General features: G+C 40.0%; 1 protein-coding gene across 1 annotated transcript; it reads right to left on the reverse strand.

Moving 5' to 3' along the window:
• Positions 1–20495: 20495 nt before the first annotated feature.
• LOC309474769 (uncharacterized protein) lies at positions 20496–25643 on the reverse strand. The gene is made up of 2 exons (XM_082137391.1): positions 25143–25643; positions 20496–24054 (listed from the first exon to the last, which is right to left on the reverse strand). Exons 1-2 carry the CDS (start codon positions 25148–25150, stop codon positions 21753–21755), a joined length of 2310 nt encoding a protein of 769 aa, XP_081993517.1. The 5' UTR covers positions 25151–25643; the 3' UTR covers positions 20496–21752.
• Between the last annotated feature and the right edge of the window lie 77 nt (positions 25644–25720).

The following is a 25720-nucleotide window of genomic DNA, read 5'->3' on the forward strand; positions in this document are numbered from 1 at the left end:
CCAGCAGAAGTTTTAGAGCTTCAAACAGCGTTTGCTTATCAAAGTGAGATGCTGAGGGAATATCGGGAACAGCTTGAAAAGCTCCAATCTACCAGTGAATATCTGACCCACTATCTTCGATCGCTCCCTCCACCTGCGCCTCAAACAGTAAGCTTTGCTATGCCTGATAAATTTGACGGTTCAGCTGACCATTGCAAAGGATTTATTCGCCAGGTGGAGATATTTTTTGATAACCAGAAAGACAAGTTCACTGATGGGAAAAAATGTGCTTTTCTGATGACACTACTCTCTGGGAAAGCTATTGAGTGGGCTTCTGCAGTTTGGGACACTGACTCGAACTTTAGAACTTCCTATAATTATTTCATTCAGCAGCTCAGAGATGTGTTCGAATATCCTGCTGGAGGTAAAGATATATCGACACAGCTGCTTCACATGTCTCAGGGTAATCGTACTGTTGCAGAGTATGCCATTGAATTCAGAACGCTCGCAGCTCAGAGTGGGTGGAACGATGTTTCTCTGAAAGCTGTGTTTCAACAAAGCCTCAATGCTGAACTACAAGCCGAGCTGGCCTGCAAGGGTGAGAATTCTTCATTTTCTGATTATGTAACACTGGCTATCAAAATTGATAATTTGATGAGAACAGCTCCCAAGAAGAAGTCTGCTCGATGGTCACAGCCCAATACTCCTTCCATACGTCAACCTTATGTCCTGCAGTCTACCCCTTCATCTGAATCTAGCCTCAGTCAGGAACCTATGCAACTGGGTTTCTCCAGACTTTCAGAGGAGGAGAGAACTCGACGGAGACGGCTCAACCTGTGCTTTTACTGCGGTGAATCCGGACACCATAGCCTGGACTGCCCACACAAGACTCGGATAACCACCAAACCCACCCGGGTAAAGACTGAACAGTTTTCTCTCCTCCCTATCAAGTCTGTTACCTTTCCTGTTCGACTAACTTCAGACAATGTTTCTATGGATTTAACAGCATTGATTGACTCTGGAGCAGCCCTGAACCTGATCCACAAGGACCTCATCACCAAATTCAACATCCCTACTCTACCGTGCACACCACCTATCCGAATCAGTGCTGTTAACGATGCACCCATAGGAGATGGAATTATTCAACAGACACAACCTCTTCAACTCCGTATCGGAATATTTCATCAAGAGGCCATCTCTTTCTACGTCATAGATTCACCTAGACAGGAAATCATCCTTGGCTTTCCCTGGTTATCTGCCCACGACCCAGTTATCTCCTGGCGCCATGGTGAACTCACTCATTGGTCTGAATTCTGCCAGAACCATTGTATGCACTCCGCAATTCAACCATGTTTCACTACAAGCATCGAAAGCCCAGACACCAAGCAAACTACGAAGATTCCTACCTGTTATAATGATCTCATTGAAGTATTTAGCAAGACTAAGGCCACGCAACTTCCACCTCATCGACAATGGGACTGCGCCATTGACCTATTACCCAATGCCATGCCCCCTAAAAGCAAAATGTATCCACTGTCACGCAACGAAACTCAAGCTATGGAAGACTATGTTGAGGAAGCCTTGAACTCAGGGTTTATCCGCCCCTCCACTTCTCCAGCTGCTGCAGGTTTCTTCTTTGTAGAAAAGAAGGATGGGGGTTTACGCCCCTGTATTGATTACAGGGGACTAAACAACGTCACCGTCAAATTCCGTTACCCCCTTCCTCTGATTCCTGCAGCTCTCGAACAGCTACGTGAAGCCAAGATCTACACGAAACTGGACCTCAGAAGTGCCTATAACTTGATCCGAATTCGTGAAGGGGATGAGTGGAAAACGGCCTTCCTCACCACTAGGGGGCACTACGAATACCAGGTTATGCCCTATGGTCTTTCAAACTCACCTGCTGTATTTCAGTCCTTCATCAATGAGATTTTTCGTGACCTATTAAACCAATATGTCGTGGCCTACATTGATGACATATTAATATATTCCAAGTCTGAAGCTGACCACATTTGTCATGTCCGGACTGTTCTCACTCGTCTCTTAGAAAACCAACTATATGTCAAAGCTGAGAAATGTGAGTTTCATGTTAAACACACAACCTTCCTGGGATATAACATCAGCCATCAAGGGGTAGAGATGAACGACTCCAAGGTCCAGGCAGTCACTGAATGGCCCCAACCTACCACGATAAAGGAATTACAGAGATTCCTAGGCTTTGCAAATTTCTACAGGCGCTTCATAAGAAACTACAGTCTGATTGCTTCTCCCTTGACTTCTCTACTCAAGGGCAAACCTGCTAAGGTTAAATGGTCTGAAGAAGCCGCTCAAGCTTTCACTAAACTTAAGGACAGTTTTACCTCAGCCCCCATCCTCAAACATCCTGATCCCAGTCTCCCCTTTGTGGTTGAGGTTGACGCCTCAGATTGTGGAATCGGAGCTGTGCTATCCCAGCGTCACGGGCAGCCAGGTAAACTCTACCCTTGTGCCTTTTTCTCAAGAAAGTTAACTTCAGCCGAACGAAACTATGATGTAGGAAATAAAGAACTGTTATCCATGAAGGCAGCCATTGAAGAGTGGAGACATTGGCTAGAGGGGGCAATTCATCCGTTTCTAGTCATCACAGATCACAAAAACCTTGAATATATTAAGAGTGCCAAACGCCTGAACCCTCGTCAAGCTCGCTGGTCCCTGTTCTTCAGTCGTTTTCAATTCACAGTGACTTACAGACCTGGCTGCAAGAACAGTAAGGCTGATGCCTTGTCCAGACGCTATGATCCCCCTTCTGGATGTAGTTCACCCGAACCTATTCTGCCTCCATCCATCATCATAGCTCCAGTCACTTGGGACCTGATGGAAGAGATCCAACTAGCCCATCAACAGGAACCACCCCCCATCAACAATCCTCCCAATAAACTGTATGTACCTCAAACTCTCCGTCAAAGAGTCATGCAGTGGGTCCACACCTCTCTAAGTTCGGGTCACCCGGGGATCTCCCGTACACTCCATCTGTTACAAAACTCCTTTTGGTGGCCATCAATGACAAGGGACGTTGCAGTTTATGTTAAGTCCTGCCCTGTCTGCGCACAATCCAAGACCTCCAAGGAATTGCCCTCAGGCCTCCTCCAACCACTACCCATTCCACAACGTCCATGGTCACACTTATCCATAGACTTCATCACAGATTTACCCCTATCGAATGGTTTCACTACTATACTCGTAATCATTGATCGCTTCTCGAAGTCCTGTCGCCTGGTTCCCTTAAAGGGCCTCCCTACGGCCATGGAGACGGCACAGACCCTATTCCATCATGTATTTCGGGTCTATGGCATTCCAGATGATATTGTCACTGACAGAGGAACCCAGTTCACATCTCAAGTCTGGAAAGCCTTTTGCAAACACCTAGATATCAATGTGAGCCTCACGTCAGGTTACCACCCCCAGTCTAATGGACAAGTAGAACGTCTTAACCAAGAGATTGGCAGGTACCTTAGAAGCTACTGCAGTCACGAACAACACCGTTGGGCAGATTTCCTTCCATGGGCTGAATACGCCCAAAATTCATTGACTCACTCCTCCACTAACATGACACCCTTCCAATGTGTCTTGGGGTATCAACCTCCGTTATTCCCGTGGTCTGGTGAACCCTCGTCAGTCCCGGCCGTGGACGACTGGATCCGACGAAGTGAGAGGGTATGGGACAGCGCTCATGTCCGTCTACAGAGAGCAGTCAGAAAACAGGAATTCCAGGCCAATAGACGTCGTCGCCCACATCCCTCCTACCAACCTGGGCAGCGGGTCTGGCTCTCCACAAGGGACCTCAAGTTGCGGCTGCCAAGCAAGAAGCTCAGTCCCAAATATGTCGGTCCCTTCAGGATTCTCAGACAAATTAATGAGGTTACGTACAAGGTTGAGCTTCCCCGTAACTACCGCATCTCCCCATCCTTCCATGTCTCGCTCCTCAAACCGGTCCACCTGAATGATGACCCCAACGCAGAGAACCAAGAGCCTCCACCACCACTGGATGTAGAAGGAGTACCAGCCTACAAAGTGGACAAGCTACTGGATTCAAGACGCAGAGGGGGTCAGATCGAATACTTGGTGGACTGGGAAGGCTATGGACCTGAGGAGAGATCATGGGTAGCCACCCACGATATCCTAGATCCCTCTCTCATTAGAGACTTTCATCGAGCCAGACCCGATCGTCCAGCCCCCCGACCACGGGGACGTCCACGTAGAGCGCCAGGAGGCGCTTCTAGGGGAGGGGATTCTGTAACGCCACGCCAACAGAGGGAGCCCTCTCCTGAATTCTAACTGTGTGCCACTCCCTCTGCTCACTCTATGGTTACTTCCTGTTTGGCGGCCATTTAAAGCATGGCATGACCAAACAAGCCTTGCGAAGTATTGCCAGTTCTACTGCCTTACCAAGCATTCTCTATTCATTGTCTGATTACTTTGTGTATGATCTTTGCCTGCCTTCATTGATATCTGTCTCTAGGATTACCCTTTGGGTTTGACTGCCTGTTTGGATTGTTTCTGGAGTTTGACCCTTGCCTGCCTTCATTGATATCTGTCTCTAGGATTACCCTTTGGATTTTGACTGCCTGTTCGGATTGTTACTGGAGTTTGACCTTCTCGCTTGCCTGCTCTTCTTCTGCCTTTGGATACCCCTTGGTTTGGTTGCCCCTTGGACATTTACCAGTGTTTTTACACTTTGCCTATTTCTACTCAGTCTGCTGCCTACACTTAATAAACTTCAGCACATGGATTCTAATACTGCCTCCGCCTCCTCCTTACAGTAGCCCCACTAGACTTTTACGGAAAAATTTCGTTTGGTCCCCGGGGGCCACTCCCCCCCCCGCGCTGGGCCCCCCCAAACCCCAAAAAATCAGTTTTTCCTAAATAACTACCTGAACCGTGGCACCGAGGATGAAGAAATTTTTATGGTATGTTGCTCTTAAGGGCCCACATCAACCTAGCCCATAATCACTCATTTGTGATTTGCGCCCCTCCCATAAAAAATTAAAATGCAATATTATTCTGCTTTAATCGCCCCTATCTTCAGTTGAGATGTTCAGAACTGCACCATATTTCATGTGTATGATTAACTTGACATCCTCTGGGGGTATGCTAAATTTCGTAGAATTTCATCCATGGGGGGGTATAAAATAAATTCATTTATGTGCACATTTAGTGACTGTACACTCATCGGCCTGTAGATGGTGGTGTTGAGCGAAGGGTTGCTGGTTTAGGATGATACTGTCACACACACACATGCAGGAATACAAACAAACGCAAGCATGCACACACACTGACATCCACACGCACAGACACACACCCATACACACACATACAAATCCACATGCACAGACACACACACACACAAACACACACGCGCACACACATGTACGCACGCTAGGGGTTGCACGACTACTGATTTCTGCTAGTCGGTTTCTTATCAAAACAATACTCGAGTTACTCGACTACTCGTGGTTCATGCTACTGTAAATGAAAAGACATGAAATAGTTCTTATCAATAAATGTTTATTAATTTCATAGCCTAATGCAACAAAGTAATGCAAAAACATTATAATTATGACATGTAACAGAGAAATGTACGTGTTAAAAGAAAAATGCATAGAAAGTAACTGCTAACGCAATAAATTCGCGTCATTCAAACATTCTAAACTGTTTGATAAAACAAATTAAAACATTAGTAAAACAGTTAAAACGGTTCATTTTTAAAACATTAGTAAAACAGTTAAAACGGTTAATTTAATCACAGAGTACATTTCATTTAATCATTTTATATTTACCAAATTATCAACAGTAATAACAAGAAGTATCTTACTTCAATTGTCTTGAAAGTTTAGACTAACACAAGTCATCGTCGCTATTGTCCTCTCGCCACCACACGCAGTCTTTGGTCGAGCTCGTGGATCGCTGGTTTGCATTTAGAAATACAAGCGCATCGACGTGAGAGGGATGCAGGCTTGATCTTTGCCTTGTGACGGTGTTGCCGGCCAAGGAAAAAACTCTTTCACTTGGTGTACTGGTGGCAGGGACAGCAAGATACGATTTAGCCAGCTTGGATAGCCGAGGAAACCGGCGTTCATTACATGCCCACCATCCGAGAGGATTCCCCATGGTGGGAATGTCAGGCATCTGAAAATAATCTTGAATCTCATCTTCACTGGTAGTTGGCTGCTTTGTCGTAGGATTGCGGCTTTTGTAGTTACATCCAAAGAGCTCCTCGAGATCAGCCTCGAGTCTTGGTTTTTTATGCTCACTAGGCAACGCATTGGTTGTCCCACGGCAGCCCGCGGCAACCTCCTGTTCACCTGTTGCGACAGTGAATTATGCAAAGAAGTGGTTTAAACATATTTAAAAAAAACAAAAAAAACATTTACTATGGATTATTAGCTCACCTGAAGTTTCTGAATGCGGTGTCTCGCTGTCATGCAATATTTCGACGAGATGAGCTTTGGCATCCTCTCTGGCTCTCTCTGGTAGGAACAGCAAACGCTTAAACCGTGGATCCAACATGCACGCGCTAATGGGTAGAGATTTGGCTACGGTTTCAGAGTCCAGTTTAAACCGCATAACCAGCTGTTTCCGAACTGTCTCTTTGAATGCCTGAGTGGCTGTGAGATCACCCGCGCTGGGCCGCAGAGTGTTTTCTGTCAGATTGATAAGCACTGGATATAGAAAGGACAGGCCGACGTGCAGCTCTCCACACATGATTGTTGTCGCCTTAGCCAGCGGACTCAGTATGGGAAGCAGCTGCTCAATCAGATCCCAGCAAGATGACTTTATTGCCAGAGTTTTTCGATACTGGACATTAGTTACCGCTTCGTCATTGAGTACAGCTTGCACTGGGATTCTCTGCTCGTAAAGACGATCCAACATGTCGAATGTGGAATTCCATCTAGTAGCACAATCACTTTGGAGTTTTCTCCCTCTGATGGATAGCTGCTCCTGACGTGCTTTCAATGCGCGGGTCGCCACTGAAGAGTGACGGAAGTGACTCACGACACGCCTGGCAGCGTCAATAGCCTTCGAGACCACAGGTAAATCCAAACCTGCCTTAACTGCGAGCTGTAACGTGTGTCCGCTGCAACCAATGTGGTGGGGCAAGGCCTCGCAGATTTCCATGGCCAAGTTCATATTGTTTGCGTTGTCATGAACTGTGCAGAATATGCATAACTCCCACTCATTAATGGTTTCTGAGAGCATCTGCGAAATGTTGACAGCAGTGTGTCTCCCTGGCATGATAGTGGTGCATAACACCCTTGATTTCAACTCCCATAGTTCATTGATGTAATGAGCCGTTATTGTTATATATGGATCCATGGTGCAAGAAGTCCAGAGATCAGTAGTGAGGGAGACGTTCTTGCCTTTCATTTCAGACGCAATGTCCGCTTTTAGAGAGTCGTATTTGTGGCCAATTACTTTCCAGAGTGTAGCATTCGATGGAACGGTGTAACTGGGTTCAAAGAAGTTGATAATTCCCCTGAATCCCTCTCCTGAAACTGCCGAGAGTGGTCTCATATCCTTCACTATAAAATCCACGAGTAAATCTGTGATTACCTGTTTTCTCTTATCTGTAATCGGGCGTTTACAGAATTCACCGATGCTTGTTTGCTTCGTGGTGTGCGTCTCACTAACATTTGCCTTTGTTGTTGGATGTTTCAGTCGTAGGTGGTTGTGCATAGATGTCGTACTGCTGCTGTATTTTAAAGTAGTGTTACAGAGTTGGCAAATTACTATATTTTTGTCATTCTTTATGAAATACTTCCACACATCTGATGTGTGATGTCTATTGGTGACGTTCGCCATTTTAAATTAATTTGTTTTCATAGAGAGCGCGGTTCATGGTGGTTGCATAGCAACGAAAGACGCCACGGGGGCGCAAGAAGGAGACAGTGGCACAGCCGCGCTTTCCACTCATTTTTAGACGCATATGTGAACGGCCCCTTACAGAGTTGGCAAATTACAATATTTCTGTCATCCTTGATGAAATACTTCCACACATCTGATGTGTGGTGTCTGTTGGTGACGTTCGCTATTTTCAATTCATTTATGGATATTGCACGCTCGAGTAGTCGATTGTTTTCGACAGCTCCGAGTAGTGGTTGAAGTAGTCGATCTCTCGACTACTCGACTAGTCCGTGCAACCCCTAACGCACGCATACATACACGCACACAGACACACACATACACAAACACACACACACATACACACACAGACAGACATGCACATAGGCTACTACTACTTTTTTTAGGTATATACATAAACACGCAATACAGCCAAATTGCTCCACGTCATTTATTTTTGTGGAAAGCCAGTGCAGGCCTGAGCGGCGGTCATATTTTGTACCGCCATGCGGTACATCTAGTTAAATCATTAAATCATTCATTTATTCTAATTATACTTTTTTTTTTGTGGCTTGTGACTGAATTGTTTCAGTAAAAAAAGTTTTTACAAAAGTTTTTCTTTTAAAATAAAAGTTGACAAAACTTGCATGACAGGAAGGGGAAGTGTAATCAGTACTCTGAGCATTGTGACTAACCTTTATATCACTGTTACCACCTCAGGCAAGCATGACGTAAATGTTAAACCAGTGCCTCGTGCTCTGCTGACTACCAGAACCTATAATAATCTTCAAAGACACGAGGTGGCATGTCTGGCTGTCAGCCCACACACACGTATTAATGAACGCACACACACACACACACACACACGCACACGCACACGCACACGCGCACACGCACACGCACACGCACACACACACACACACACACACAGCTATCTTCTTGCACGAACATGGATCTAGCCTTCAGGCTTGCTCGAGTTTCTGCATGTACCAGTAAAGATACTGTTTCACTGCAGGTGTCCCATCAAAGACTGCAGCATGCACTGGCCAGCAAAACTCATAAATTAGGAGACTACAGGTCTATTTACCGGGTCTACCATTTGCCTTGATGAAAAGCCCATATGTATGCTGTCTAGCCGTACAGAGTGTCATCATTCGGTTTGATTAAGACTGCACTACATCCTCATCTGTATACCTCTGCATATCCTTTTCTCTAGTTTTCTCTATGATAGAAAATGCATTTAGTTGCATGTGAATGACTGCAATGTCAAATATATGACACACTATATTCTCCTATGACACTCTATGTGAAGACATTGTGTCCCAATTAATGATGCACTATACACTTATACACAATGTACTTATACATTATGTACTCAATCGTGTAGTTTATGAACATTATAAGGTTATTTTGTCATTCAACATCTGAGTCTGTTAGCCCCTCCCCCTACACTATGTAATTAAAGCTGCAACAGATGAAGTGTCCAACATTCCACACTTCGTTTTTTTTTGGACTAAATAAGTGCATCATATGGGTATTTATAATGCACTTTTTCTTTTTGTAAATTTTCAGTGTGAACACACTAGTCACACTATTTATACTACAAAAAAGCATAGAATGGTGCATAAGTACACGAATTGGGACGCACCTATACTGTATTTGCATACAGTTCAAAAGTTTTGGGTCAGTCATTTTGTTTTTGTTTTTGAAAAAAATCTCTTATGCTCACGAAGGCTACAGATTTCAAAATTTTAACAATTTTTTTTACTTCATTTTAAAAAGTACTTTATTTCTGTGATGGCAAAGCTGAAATTTCAGCATCATTACTCCAGTCTTCAGTGTCACTTGAAATCATTCTAATATGCTGATTTGGTGCTCAAGAAAAATCAATGTTGAAAACAATTGCACTGCTTAGTTTTGTGGAAACTGTGATACGTTTTTATTTATAATTTTTTTTTGGATTATTTGATGAACAGAAAGTTCAAAAGAACAGCATTTCTTTGAAATAGCAATTTTGTATAACGATGTAAAAAGCTTTACTGTCATTTAAAAAAATAAATAATAATTTAATGTATCCATGCTGAATAAAAGTATTAATTTCTTTAAAAAATTAATAAATAATAAAAATCATATTGACCTTAAACATTTTTCATGGATTGTTCTTCATATTGTTCAGAAACTTCTGTATCTTTTAGAGGCCTAAATAGAGGCCTGGGGGGCTTCTGCTTTCAATTAAAATCTCAAAAAATAGTTTCCCCTCTCTGCAGACCCTTGAAAATATGCTCGTAAATTGTCATTATTTTTTACGGGCTTCCCCTTTTCAGTTGCACATCGGAGATGTCTGGCACAAGCAGCTCACTGGATTGGTTTATCTCAGGATCTGCCGTCTCCCTCTGAGCCCTGGGATACGTGACATGACATACAGTATATGGCTGCTCCCATCACATACTGTACATGCATCTTAAGTGGTCAGGTCCAAATGGAAAACATGCTACTACTATGGTTATGCAAAATTTAGAACTGAAAAACTGCCTCACCTATTACTGGCTCACATATAATTCATGAGTTTCTTTCTATCTATCCATCCATCCATCCATCCATCCATCCATCCAAACGTCTGTCCGTAAGGCATGTAAAGCTCCATTTGCTTTGTCCAATTAATGATTTAAAAAAATAAAATAATTTGTTTAACTCTACAGTCAAACTCAAACAGAATTTTAGCATTCAGTTTGCTCAATTTAAATTCCTTATTAATATGTTTATTTTTAGATGGAATTTGTTTTGGTCAGCCATTTGTCTTCATTTAGTTTAAGATGCACTACATGCATACAGTAATTTTAATACTGTGGTCTTTTAACAAGCTTAAGTGGAAGCCATGGGGTACTATTCCCCGCTAGAAGGTCTCTGTTCCCTCCACATCTGTGTCTGTTTATGCCCAGTCTATTTCTGAACCATCACTAAAGAACCTCCAGGTTCTGCTACGAAGCAAGAGAATGTGATTTTCGCTCCTGTAACAAAGAGAGAGGGAAATTGCAGGGGAAGTTTGCAAATGTGCTTCCTTTGTGGTAACCTACAGGAGGATGGAGGTAGCATAGCTTCAGAAGAGAGCCAAGGCATAGCGGCGGCTTTTGGCTGGGATGATTATCGCTCGCATACATTGCCGCACTCGTTAGAAACAAAACCTTCAGCTAGAAGAATTGCACAGCTAAAAATTAAAGAGGACATGCTGGCTAACTAGAAAATCTCCCTGGTGGATACTCGTGGAGAGTTTTCCCCCATGTTTTTAAGGGCTGGCCTGGAGCGAGTTCTATGGCAGATGCTAGCATGACAAAGGCGTTTCAGCGATAAGATAGAGAGAGCCTGGGCGGTATGAAAATGATGGCCGCTAGCATTGTCTCGCCTGAGATTTTGCGACTCCTCTATGACGAATCCCAGTAACGGAGACTCTTGGCAGACTGACGAGGGGCTGCATTGCAATGGATGGGCCCTCCACTCTGGAATAAGCCAAAAAGGCCCCTACGAAAAGAGCAAGATGTAATGCCACTTTTTCATGCTCATTGCGGGCCTCTGATAGCTGCAATGGCATGGATTTGTATCCCAGTTACACTGAAAGAGCTTGCGAATTGGATCGAGCTTAAAAGTGAAGCAAGAAAGCCCTGGAAAATCAGCGCTCAAAGGCACATTTCAACTGGAAAGCATTTCTTTAAAGCCTGTACTCCTTGGTGGTTGACAATCCTATTAAAGAATCAACGCCTTGCAATTAACAGAGAAAAGATATATAAAAATAAATTAGAGAGGGAAAACACACGCATTCAGTTTAGGGGCATCTGAGCGGGACTAACCTCGCAATGGTCCTTTCTGATATAAAGATACCACAGGCATGAATCATCTTTTTGCATTGATGTTTGAGTGGCATGACCAGCATCTGCCAATTTCCTATTGTCGGCGCTCTTCACTTCACTGACGGCATAAAGGGTTGCGACGGAAAATGGGTTCTCTCTTTCCTTAGATATTTTGGATCAGATGAAAAAAAAAAGGAAAACAGACCATCAAAGGAAAGGCACCAGGCCTAATGATTCACCATATCAACAGACTCAATGAAGACAAAGACAGAAGCCTCTCAATGTATAAAAACAAGCTGTTCAGTAGCAGTCATTCGCTCTTTAAATGAAATAAAAGTGCTTGGTTTTGTACATACAAAAGAAAACACTTAACAATGGGTTAAGCCAAATTTCAGTTAATTAATTTTACTGTCTTTAGTTGACATATAGAAGTGCCTTTCCCTCGTGTTTTACATGGATTATCTGCACTTTAAATATTCAAATTCTATTCAAATGTATGACAAAAATGTTAGATATAGTTCAAAATATTCTTTCTTTCCATAAACTACATGTTTTTCATCATAACTTGCCTTACAAGGCAGCTTGTACAGCATAATTCGTCCATTGCAGTCAACTAAAGTAGAGAAAGAAAGGGGCATCTTAAAGAATTTATGTTACAGAGGTGCTAATTTAGCTCTCATTTTGATGCTATAGAACCATACAGCCTGGGTTACATAACATGAATGCACTAAACATATCCATTTATTTTTCTCACCAACTCCAGCAGTATTGTTTCTCCTCAGTACTTAGTACTTTCTCCAGTAAAAAAAAAAAAAACACAGAGAGAACCACATACATCAACTTTTGCCCTTTCATTTAAATCTTTACCAGATGTAATGACTGTTTTGACTAATTGTACAGAAATTGCTATAATTGCTCTACTAACAACACTAGCAGTACAATTTAACTTTGATGGGCTGAAAAGAATGAATAGGGTGAGCTACCCTTTTACCAACACTACAACAAATCAAAGTAAAAGAGAGATAAACATACTGTACATCTATTAACCAAGCTTTGTTTCTGAGAGAAAAAGAGTTGAATGGTTAGAACTTGTTATAAAAAGGATTTGACATCTATGTTCACATACGGTGGTAAAGAGATTTTATTTGTATTTATTTATTTTTATAGTAAAACAAAATCTCAGGTTTAGAGGCACACAAAGAGACAGTTAGTGGTCCCAGACTTAAATTAATGAGCAAGCCGGTGAGTGAATGATGGTATAGACAGGAAATTGTGAGAATTTATGTGAGTCTTAGGGCAACAGAGAATTAACAAGACCACAACATTTGCCTGATTTGCCTTCTCAAACCCCAGATAGTCCTCATGTTTACTCACTCAATGAATATGCTCTGCAATTTGTTCCTGCTTACCACTACCCAGAATTCTTTGTGTTTTACAATAGATTTTAGTACTGCTGCGTAGAGAAAAGGATTAGTAATTTTGTTAACCCTCTGAGCAGAAATGCATTAAAAACACAGTCATAAGTAACTCCTTGATGAAAAGCCATTGAAGCTCAATGAAACATTCATTATATGTGCATTAAAGGCACTTCATCAGGAGTGGCTGTGACTGAAGAGGGGGTCACTACTACAGAGAGCCTCCCCTTGTCAGAGTGGATGTGATTCTCCTCCAATAATTGTAATTCAGCAATAAGGAGCTTACAGCTGTTGTTATCCGCCTGATAGAGAAGTGAACATGAAGAGCTCCATGGGGAGAGCAATACAAGAGATTATCGTTTGAGAGGGTCTCCCTCACCCCCTCTCACCTAACCTAACATTGGCTTCAGGTCAGCCATCTCTAATTGTAGTCTCGCTTTTTGGAGTGGACAAAGGTAAGCTGGTTCACCCTCGTGGGGACAGAGTAATGAACATTATGGCCTGGTTCACTAACATGCTAAAGGACGCCACAACAGCGACCACCAAAAGGGCTTGAATGCTCATGCTTGACTGAGCAGGATTTTCACTTTTCGAGAGGTCCGCTCTTACAACAAGAAGAGAGTTGAGTGGCAAGGGTTTTGTATTTTTGCCCTACCTTGGTATTTATGGAAACATATCTCAGGATGTGATCAATAAAAATGTCATAGGAATTTCTTGTTTAAGAAACACATTTCAATCAGATCTCAAAAACAGACTAAAGTAAAGTTTGCAAGGTATATAAGCATATACACATAAACAGTACCAGTTTATGTGGGTATATATACACAGTACCATTCAAAAGTTTGGGGTCGGTAAGATTTGTTAATGTTGTTGAATTTATTTGAACAAATGTAGAAAAAACAAAACATAAACAAATGCGAAAGAAAAGCCAAGATTGTGAAATATTATAATGTGTACGTGCTATTTCTTTCAAAAAACTATGTTTTCTGAAAAATAGGAATCTGAGATGAAATTTAAGTTTTAGGAATGCATTTTTTTTTAATCAATGTACAGCATAGATGTTATGAACGCAACTAGTTGAAGTTCTAGATTAACTGTATCTGACTTGAGTGACACAATATATGACATGGATAGTGACTGCTGACATCATGATGCTTAATGCAAAAGTTTTAAAGCATTAGGCTATATATTTTCTAAATAATGAGCATAAACATATCATTTCTTAAGATGAACACCATGATGTGTTGAACAATACTGAAAGACAGTGTGTATGCAAAAGCCCTAGTGTTTGTATGACGTATCTGTCACAGAACACACATAACTGTATGCTTCCCTTTAAACTGTGTCTGAATCTATGTAAAAAAGCTTCAATTTGCAATTTAAAGTAAATGAAATCCAGTCGTACGCCACTAGATCAACACAAGTGTCTTTCTCTGCACATATCTGCCCACATCATTGCATATCCTGCCAGTTTCTTTCAAGCACAAAAAAGCTGAAATAATGATAAGCACCTGGATCTTCACAGGCTCCCTGTTAGGGCCAATTGGTGGTAACTGATAAATTAGGGTGGGATCTAAACTGGTCATGACACTCAATGATTCCTTTCACGGTGACGTCAGCGACATGAAGTGACTCTTTATGTGCAGCACGTCCTGTGGCTGGAATGTACCGCAATAAAGAGGCAGAGAAGCGTCTGAGTGAAGGAGAAAGAAAGAAGCAGTGACAGCCTCCCTCCCAAACACCCAGTGAGAATTCACTCCTACGTGTCTGGGCTTTGCATGTGCCCTGTTTACAATCACACAAACCATGTGGTGCACTTCCAAGGCCACAGACGACTCAAAACCATCGCGAGCGTCCTGAAAGACTTCAAATCACCTTGCTTGATAAATGTGGACATAAATCTCCCCCAACCAGCCTGTGAACTTTTGCCATTGTGTGCTCTGCTTTAAAACTGCAATCTGTGGTGTACATCACAGTGTGGTTTAACTGCTCTTGAAAGGCCATGTTGGAAAGGCTTTTGAAAACTTTTTCTGAATGACAAAAAAAAAAAAAAAGGAAAAAAAAAAAAAAACTGTATCCTTTTTCACAGCGGAAGCCACGGTATCAGGCTTTCTTTGCCATAGATTATATCCGTTGAGCAGAGCATAGAAGGAACCACAGATGTTGACACTGTTGTGGTAGGTTAAGATGGACTCTAAAGCCCATTGTTTCCGTTCACTTTCTTTCGTTATTGTATTTTTTTCTCCCTCTCTTGCTTTCTGCCATTCCCCCCTCCACTCTGGTACTTGGCCCTGGCCAGCCGGACCGTGCTGAAAGGCCTTTAGATGGTGACTAGAGCTCCAGGGGGTCTTTCTGCCAACCATGGCCTGGGGAAAAGGCTGTATTGTGGGGATCAGCAGGCAGCCCCGGCTGCCTCAGTGGCCTCCGTCCAACAAGAATAATGTGAGCGCTAGGGTTAAGGGTCACCCCACTTCTGCAATCCCCCACTGGGCTTTCACCATACCTGCCCTATCCCTTTCAGAGCATCTGGTCAAGAGGAGATGAGAACTAGAGAAACATCACCAAGAAAAGAGGCTCTTAACACTAAGTGGAATTTGTCCAGAAAGACTGATTCCATTCAATTGTCCAATTTGGCCTTTTCAACATGTCCAAAAACAAAACAACTCATGGGGTATCTGCATATATTCCTTATTGAGTCTAAAGAACAAGTAAAAAGTGGATTTAATGTTGCCAAAAAGTACATTTTCCAGAGCAGTCTTTGCAGTAACACAGAAACAATTTTCTTTTTATTCATTAAAACATTTATAGCAAAAATGTTTAAAATGATGTACACTCAGATGCAAATAAGTGTGACAGAAAAACTGCTTAACCTGAATTGGGTCCCCTAAAATGGGGATAACCTTGCTGAGATCACATAAACAACATGGAGTCTTGCACGAGTTAGTATGAGTTACTATTAACCATTCATTTCAGTCCCACTCATAACAAACGTTTTGTGCCATTTTACATGTTCTGTTTGTATTAATAAAAAATAAATATATATATATAGATAACTTTGTATTAAGTTGACAATGTATTTTTCTACTCACTATTCAATTAATAGATGTATAAACCTTTACAATAAAAATAAAATAAAAACTAGGGTTGCCAATGGAATAATCATGATTTTATGAAGTTTGAACCGCCTTTAGAAAAGCAAAGTGAAACAGCAATATCATTTAGTACTAAATTCGGCAGTCAAGTGATTTTACATCTTTTCCATCCACAATAGACCCCCAAAACAGTCCACAGTTTGAAAACCCCAGGTATAATTTATGATGTTTTCATGCTTTATTACTAGTGTAAAATGATCTGTTCCCCCGTAGTTTAAAAGTAGTTAGCAAATTATAGTAGCTTGTAAGTTAAAAGTATCTTATTAGTAGTTTGTAGTTAACAGCTAACAACTTTCTCAAGTACTTTATATTATGAATATATATATATATATATATATATAGCTTGACAAGATACAGTTTTAAAGTACCTTTCTCAACACTGCTGACAATGAACAGGACAATCCACTGAGACATTACTGCTATTTTTTTTCCGCTCCTGCAGTTTTTTTTTATAATATGTGAAACACTGTGTGTGCATTGCACATCTATGCCGTTTCATCATGGGACTGGATGCCTGAAGACAGAGTATGTCAAACATTCAGTCATGCTTTAAGCCAGATCTCTCCTTCACCTTCTTATCTTGACATCGCGTTTTAGCACCGGGAGATCCAAACTTCATGCCCACATGGCTCATCAGCCAGCAGAACATAAACATCTCAGTGAAAGCCAGCGAATGAATCACACAGCTTAACTTTGGCTGAATAATCAGTCATCGCACATGTCTAAGAGTGTATAAATTGCCAGCTGCAATTCTGCATAATAGTCATAAAGCCACGTATTTACCATTTGATTCATGGCTAACCAATATTTTTATATTCCCTATAATATAAAAAGGAGACATATAATTACAAGTCTGCCAGTGCCATATTCCAAATGACCGTCTTCTTCTAGTCCACGAAATCATTCTGACCACACATTTTATGATCTGACCCCAGGGTTACAATACAATAGACTTCAAAACAAGCCTTCTTATCCCAGATCAGAGCCTTCAGCTTCAGTCATGGCTCTGAGGGGCTGTCATTGGTGATGTACTGCCGTGAAGCCTGCACCCTGACCCCACACAACAAGTACATTAACCTCTTCAGAGATGCACCACTCCAGCCCTAAAAACTCTGACCCTAAAGCCCCTCTCGCGGCCACGGGAGGTCCCTCAATTCCCTTCAACACTCTGCATGATCACTGCATTGTCTGCCCCTGTTCTTTGTGTACGTTTCCAAATAACGTTCCTCTATCTCTCTATGATGCTACTACCCCCCCCTTCCAGTCGAGACACAGGGAGAGAGCGCTCTATTGCACCCCAGCTTGAGTGCTCTCCCAGCGGGATGGTGAGCGCAGCTCGACTGGGGTCTGCAGGTACTTTTCAACCCGCCTGGCAGGCGAGACCCAGCGCCCTGCTGCTGGAAATTAGGCGTCGAATGGCCTCTCTTTTTGCTGCTGTCAGACATGGGCCCCTGATGAGAGATTTGTTGATATGATAACTTGATTAGGCCTCGGGCACGGTGGCGGAGAACGAGAGAGACTCTGCTCTCACTTCTTAACCTCTCCTCAGGAGACTGCAATTAGGCCTGGTAATTGGTTAATTGGGCAGTCTGTTTGAAACACATTTCTTTTTCTGTTTTCCTTCTTCTTTTGGTCTTGGTTCATGTAAGCCAAATGTAAATGTTTACTATTTTGTCAGATTTTTTGCTGTTCAATGATATATTCAATTCATGCAACATGCTGAAATTGTGTGTTATGTTATGAATATTTTTTTAATTTATTTTTTCAGTTGGTCAAATTGCATTTAATATTCCCAAATTTTGAAAAAAGAACACAAACATCTGCAAACAAATAAAAACAAACAAATGTCCTTAAAATCCAAGTTATCACAAGGTTCTTTCCTGAATATTCAGAAGTCCTCCTGAGAGATTCTGAGAGCTTCATTCCTTTTCTTTAAATTGAAACCTCTGAAATAATTCAATTAATCAATTTATGTTTTGCATCTGAAATGCTTCTTTGTCAGTGTGATTTGCATCATAAAAAACAAAACTGCGATGGAGCTGAGAGTCTAAAGCTTTTTTTCTTTTCATTTAATTTCACCATGGCTAGATAAAATATATGCATTATATAGCCATCACCATGGCTGCAAAATACCACCATACATCACCATGGCAATTCTATATGGTCTCTCTGGAACTGGAACAGCGTCACTGAATGTAACGTTGTTCCCCTCAATCTATGAGGGCTCATGACACATTTAAGTGTCAAACATTTTATTTTAGTAATATCCCAGACTGGCCAGATGTTATACACACTATTCTTAAACATAATCCTACATATGAAACAATTATTTTGATTGTGTGCATCATGGGGAAGCCACAAAATTAATCTACCTATTTAAAGGGATAGTTTACCCAAAAATATAAATTTCGTCATCATTTACTCACCCTCATGTTGTTCCAAACCTGTATGAAGTTCTTTCTTCTGTTGAACACACAAGAAGATATTTTATAAAATGTTGCAGACAGTTGACGGTATTTTTTTTTTCCTACTATGAAAGTCAATGGCTACCGTCAACTGTTCAATTATCAACATGTTTTTTAATTATCTTCTTTGTGCTCAACAGAACACAGAAACTCATACAGGTGAGTAAATGATGACAGAATTTTCATTTTTGGGTGAACTATCCCTTTAAGGTAGGCCACTAGGCCTACTAAAAACAAGTCATTTACAGTATACTATCACCATTTAAATAGTACATTCAAGTATAGATAGAACAGTACAAAGATCAATTATGCATATTCATTATGAATATGCATGAAACATTAAAAACCCCATTGCCTTGGGCAACCACTGTTCTATCAAATATATATTTGAGGTTTCAAACTACTGAACATTTGACACATTAATAGTCCTGATGCATAGAGCCTTTACAAGCAAGGTTTTTTAAAATAATTGTTTGGGAACAACCACTCACCCGTCTAACATCCAGAGAATCACTTTTCTAAAGCTTCTTCAAAAATTCAGTCGTCATGCAGGTGTAGAAAGTGTTGAGCTGTTTGTTTGCTTTGTAAACAACGATGGCAAATGACTTTTGTTATCTTAATTCTATTTACCACATCTGTGTCTGCAATTTGAGTACATTTTAGCTTAAAGTATTTAGATTAATGTGAGTTGTATTGCCAAGCCTGCCGACTGTCGAGCACTTATCACATCGCCATCTAGTGGTGCGTTTAAAAAACGCATTATGGGAATATGGCACAAATATTCCACTTATGTTCATATTAACGCTCTGTCTTTACAGAGAGGGCTTTTTTCATTTAAAAAAAAATACAAAAAAATAAACCACTATATGCAGGATTTTTTTTTTTTACTGTTGGTTTGTGAATCTGGTTGAAGAGGCCACAAATGATCAAAACTAGAGCAAAGCGGAATTAATGTGGCAACACTGGTCCCTAGTGGTTGACAATGTGAAGCACTGATTTCTGTTTTGAATAAGAGCCTTTCACTTCCTGCCTGAAAACTCGTCCCAGAAAATACTTTCATGCTAATTTGTGGAATTTGTTGTCTTCTGAAGTGACTTTATTCTAAATCAATAATATTGTGCTCAGTTACATTTGCTTGCATAAATAAAAAACTGCTCTCAAAACAACACTTAAAAGTCCAATTAGTGTAATTTACTAAATGCCTAAAATGATGTGGTATACAATTCATAAGTATACATCTAGCCAAATATTTGTATTTTATGTAATTAAGTTTGCATTCAGCCATTGAGGCCTATGCCTCATTGTAGCCTTCCTCTTCTTGTTTAGCCTCTTGTCTTTATGGCCCTCAAAAGCAATCTGGTCATAATAGCTTTCTTTAGCTCTCTAATATGATGTGACCAAGTATGCCTATACAGCTTTTCTTCAAAGGATACTTAATCAAGATTGCTTACATTTGATAAATAAACTACAAATAATTGCTTAATAGTAGCCAACAGATGAGATGCCCCAGCCTGCAGTTCAAAGGGTGTGAACTAACTCATCTCACATGTTTGTAGTACGTTTGTGCTCCATTGTAAAATATGTACACTACAAGTTAAAAGTTTGGACACAATTAGTTCACCAAAAAAAAAAAAAAAAACGTCATTCTTACTCATACTCATGTTGTTCCAATCTTTGAAACACAAATTAGGATATTATTTATATAACCTGGGAGGTTTAGAGTTACAACCATATACTGAACACATAACATATAAACACGGAAGCTTGTAGGCAAGGCAAGGCAAGTTTATTTATATAGCACATTTCATACACTATGGCAATTCAAAGTGCTTTACAGAAAGGAATTAAAATAATCACAAAATAAAAGCAAGGGAAATTAAAACAGTTATAAAAGAAATTAAAAGAGATATATGATAGTTATAAAATGAATTAAAAAAGTAAAAAAATTGTGCGTTCATCACACGTGAGCTTTTGTGTTTACCATAATTCCTCTGGTGTTTTTATTTGATCTGATTTGATTTGATTCTATACATTTTTTTGCCTCCACATTATGCATTAAAATCATGTAATGTACACCTAGCCATGGATTGTCCCTAGCTATTTGATACTAATATATTCATTTTTAAGGCATTGTGGGTTGTCCTTTTGTCAAAGATAATCGGTTATGGGTAGGCCTAAAGAAATGCAACAATGGACACATAAGACACCATAACATGCTAACATCATAACACAATTTTACTTCCTTTATATTACATTTAGTACACATAAAAAACTAAATTCATCATCATCATCATATAAAAATTCATACAAAATTAATTTATATATAATATGTGTGTGTGTGTGTGTGTGTGTGTAATTTACTAAATGCCTAAAATGATTGAGTATACAATTCATAAGTAGGGTATACATCTTGACAAATATTTGCATTTCATGCCATTAAGTTTACATTCAGCCAATCAGGCCTATACCTTGTTTTTAAGCTACCTCAAAAGAATCTGGTCAAAATAGCTTTCTTTTGCTCTCTAATACACACACACACACACACACACACACACACACACACACACACACACACACACACACACACACACACACACACACACACACACACACACACACACACACACACACACACACACACACACACACACACACACACACAGTGTGTCCAAACATCTGAAACCTAAAAATAATCAGCCATATTTTTAACACTGACCATGTAACTCCCTTGTCTGAAAAGTCTGATGTTCCAAAAATACCCAGGTTTTACGCAAACTTGTGAAGTTCATGCAGTTTGATTACTGCTGTCAAAGGGTGGCATCCCAAATACAGTAATATAATAAAAATAATTTTGAAATGTAAACTCTTCACCTAAATTGTTATGCTCATAATATAATCATTGTATTCAGGCTACATGGTTATGAAATAAAGGCAATAAAGACATTATGTCTTCAGCTTCAATGATAGATGCTGTTTGGAAACTCATTGCTTCTAAGTTCAAGTGAAAGAGAAAAAAAAAAATCACAGAGCAATAGTCTCTGTCTCATCGACTGGTCTGAGTATAATGGACTTAGTATAGGAAAAGTGAGTCAAGTTGACCTGGGTGTGCAGTTTCTCCTTTTGCTCCAGAGAACAATATAGTGAATAAGAGAATTTGGCCAGCACCACAGTACAGCAGATTTCCACCAGCAGCAATGTAGTGTAATATATCATCAGTTCTTTGCATGATGAGTACTTGTGGATGAGAGTAGGTCTTGAGAGAGTAGGCTGAGGAGAGCCAGTGCAGATGAAACTGCTATGCGTGGTGAGAAAAGCTTCTGTTGTCCTTGTAGTCGTGCTGGGTGCTTTTTGACTTGTAATAGTGGTGGTGATTAATATAGCTGTAGTTGCTGAAGTCGTCGTAATTGTTGTTTGAACTGTCGATGTGGTGGGAATCAATGCAGTCGTCAAATGGGCAGTTGTTGATGGTACTGTGGTTATAAATGTGGTGGTGAGCTCTGGTGTAGTTGTCATGTGGGCAGTTGTTGTTGGTACTGTGGTTATAAATGTGGTGGTGAGCTCTGGTGTAGTTGTCATGTGGGCAGTTGTTGTTGGTACTGTGGTTATAAATGTGGTGGTGAGCTCTGGTGTAGTGGTCAAGGGGGCAGTTGTTGGTTGAAGCATAGTTATTGATACCGTGGTGGGGACTGATGTAGTCATCAGAGCTGTAGTCGTAGCAGTGGTGGTTGGTGTGGTTGTGGTTGGAAGCAAAGTTGTGAGTTGAGTAGTTGGTGTTGTGGTCATGACTTGTGTGGTTGCCTGGGTTGTTGTTGTTTGAGTTGTTACTGGAATTGTTGTTGGAGTAGGTGTGGTTGTTGTTTGTAAAGCAGTAGTTGTTGTAGGTGCTGCTGTTGTCGAGGTTAACTTTATTGTTGAGACACCTGTGGTCATGGGAACAGTACTTGTAAGGACAGTGGTGGTAGTTGGTAAAGTTGTGAGGCATATTAATTGCTCTTCTGTTAAAGAGGATATTAATTGATTTTCCAGGTCTTTTGGGGACTCACAGGCATCTGAAGGTTTTGATTTAATCTTGTCTTCATTGTTCTTTATCCATTCAAAGAATGGCAAAAGGTTACAGTCACACTGCCATGGGTTCTTGTAAAGGTATAGTTTATTGAGTTTTGGAAGAGCATCCAAAACATCTCCAGGGAGGCTTTGTAGTTTATTATTTCCCAGTTTAAGTGTTGAAAGAGACTGAAGTTTTTCAAAGTCCTTTTGTTGTAATGACTTTAAATTGTTATTTTGAAGATTCAGTTCAGTCAGTTTCTCAAGACCTTCAAAAAAGTCTCCAGATATAATTGAAAACTGGTTCAATGAAAGGTCTAACTTCTTGAGCTTCTTAAGTGGGCTGAAAACTCCATGTGGTAAGTCAGTGAGATTGTTATGGCTTAGACTCAGTTCAGTCATTTTAGGCATTTCTCCAAAAAGGACAGTGGGAAGACTTATAAGTTGATTGTTATGCAGAGTTAGAGTCTTTAATGAAGAGAAACCAACAAAAAGATCTTGCTGCAGTTCAGTCAAAAGATTGTGGTCCAGAAAGAGTTTGGATAATTTACTTTTGTGTGGAAATAAATCAGATTTTATAAATGAGATTTTGTTGCCTTGCAAGGCTATCTCTCTCAGATCAGGGAGAGAATCAAAAATCCCATCAGGCATAGTGGTCAGCTGGTTCTCATAAAGCCTGAAAATTTGCAAGTTCTTAAGTTTGGAAAAAAGAGATGCCGATACAGAACTAAGGTTGTTCCTTGCAAGATGAAGAAGTGTGAGATTCTCTAAACTGTCAAATGTCCCCTCCTCAATAGAGCTAATCTCATTCGAAAGTAGACTTAGTTCTTGAAGCGTTTTTAAATAATCAAATAACCCATTTTTAAGGCTATGAATTTTGTTATTTTTTAGAACAAGTTTTTCAAGGTTGCTGAGATCCTTAAAAACACCCACAGGTAATGATGTCACATTTGTGCCAGATATCTCAATGGTTGTGACATCAGGCAAACCCTCAAAGGCTCCGACCTCTATGGACGTAGTTGAAGTACTGAGAAATTCAATTTTCTTTATTTGAGGGTTTTTAGAAAGAGCTCCTTTTGGTATGACAGGAATCTGACTGTTTACAAAAAATATTTCAGTGGCTCCATCTTTAAATTTTTCGGGGATTGCTGTCACAGTTTTGTCATACACGTCTTTATTTTTGCAGTCTTCACCTGGTTGACATATATCTACAGTGCAGCTCCAGTGCAAGTGCACAAGTATGTAAATGAATACTAGTGCACTTTTTAAATGGATATGCCTGTTGAAGAACAAAACAGTAACACCAAATTTAGTTTTTAGTTCAAAGCCAAGCCATACAAAGCAACCTGTATAGCCTGAAAATCTCAAATAGGCCTAACTAAGATAAATTATGTTCCCATGACTCAGGGACACAGGGCCGTAACCACAGACACTGAGGGGGACAAGTCCCCCTTAATAATTAGAAACAGACACATTTTCTCACACAATATTTGATTCTTTTGATCTGATTTGGTTATTAATGCTGCTCTGCTGCACTAAATTTTTAGGCTGCTCTGCCCCAGCTGTCTTTTGGAAACCAATTGAAAAAAGGCACCTCTCACAGCAAAAAAACGCATCAGGTGTGATCGGGGCCTAACAGTGCTCTTCAATGTCAGAATGATTGAGGTGGCAAATCAAATCAAAGAAGGCAGGGCTTACTGTTCACAGAAGACAAGTACAAATTCCATTGCAACACTTTAGTTGCGTGGTAAGGTCATCCAAAAAATGAAAATCCGGTCATTATTTACTTATTATTTTAAGTTGTAACAAACCTTTTTTTTTTTCTTTTTTTTTTTTTGTGTGTGAAACATAATTATATATTTTGTAGAATGTGGGTAAGCAAACAGTTTCTGGTCCCCTATTGACTTCCATAGTATTTTTTATTTTATTTCTATACTGTGGAAGTCAATGGGGACTATCAACTGTTTGGTTACCAAATTTCATCATAATATCTTCCTTTATGTTCAACAGAAGAAATAACTTCATGCATGTTTAGAACAACTTGATGGGTGAGTAAATAATGACAGAAATTTTTTTGGGAGAACCATCCCTTTGAAATAAATGAATACATAAAAAACAATCATTTCATAAACAAACAAACAAATAAAGAAATATCTTACTGCTTACAAGTCACTGAATTTACACCAAATCAAAATTATATATATATATATATATATATATATATATTATTTATAAATAATGCATACAAATAAAATTATTGTCTGAAAAACTAAAATGTTTGCTCTCCTTCACAATACTGAAAACTAGCAAGCATTTTTTTTTTTCTGTTATATTCCTGACCTGTTTTTGTAAAATAATTACACTTACCTGCTCATCTCTATTGAAGCTGAATTACTTTTCAGAATGTGTTCCCAGAAGAAAATATAAATATATGTGTTGCTCTACTCTTATCTACACATCCCAAGTGTTTACTGCATGGCTATAAGGCAGCAGAAAGGGTGTGGACAGTTCGTTTTCTGTTTGAAGAGATAAGAAAGTGGAACCATCCAACTCACTTTCAAAAGGTATCTCAAAACACAATTATTTAGAGACATTTCTCAGTTTATTTAATTCTCTTCTGTCGTCTTTTTTATCTTATTTCTTATCTTTATCATTTTGTGGGCATTTTTAGACTGTTCATTTTCTTATTCCTTTATATATTTAAGCATGAATATGTCTCTGCAAAGTTTAAATATAGATAAAAGTTCTTTAAATAGCAGTAGAATGTCTTAAATGGGAATATAAGGAATTTTTTTTTAAGACTACACTAATTGTTGGTCTCATAATATCAAATTGTTAATAGCTACATCATATAAATAGAATGGAAAATAACATTGGCAAAACATATGTGGTCATGTGTTTGGTTTCACTCAGAAATTGCTTGTAAACAATGAATTGCAAAAAAA

This window comes from Leuciscus leuciscus (assembly GCF_965113295.1).
Source record: "Leuciscus leuciscus genome assembly, chromosome: 14".
Lineage (NCBI taxonomy): Eukaryota > Metazoa > Chordata > Actinopteri > Cypriniformes > Leuciscidae > Leuciscus > Leuciscus leuciscus.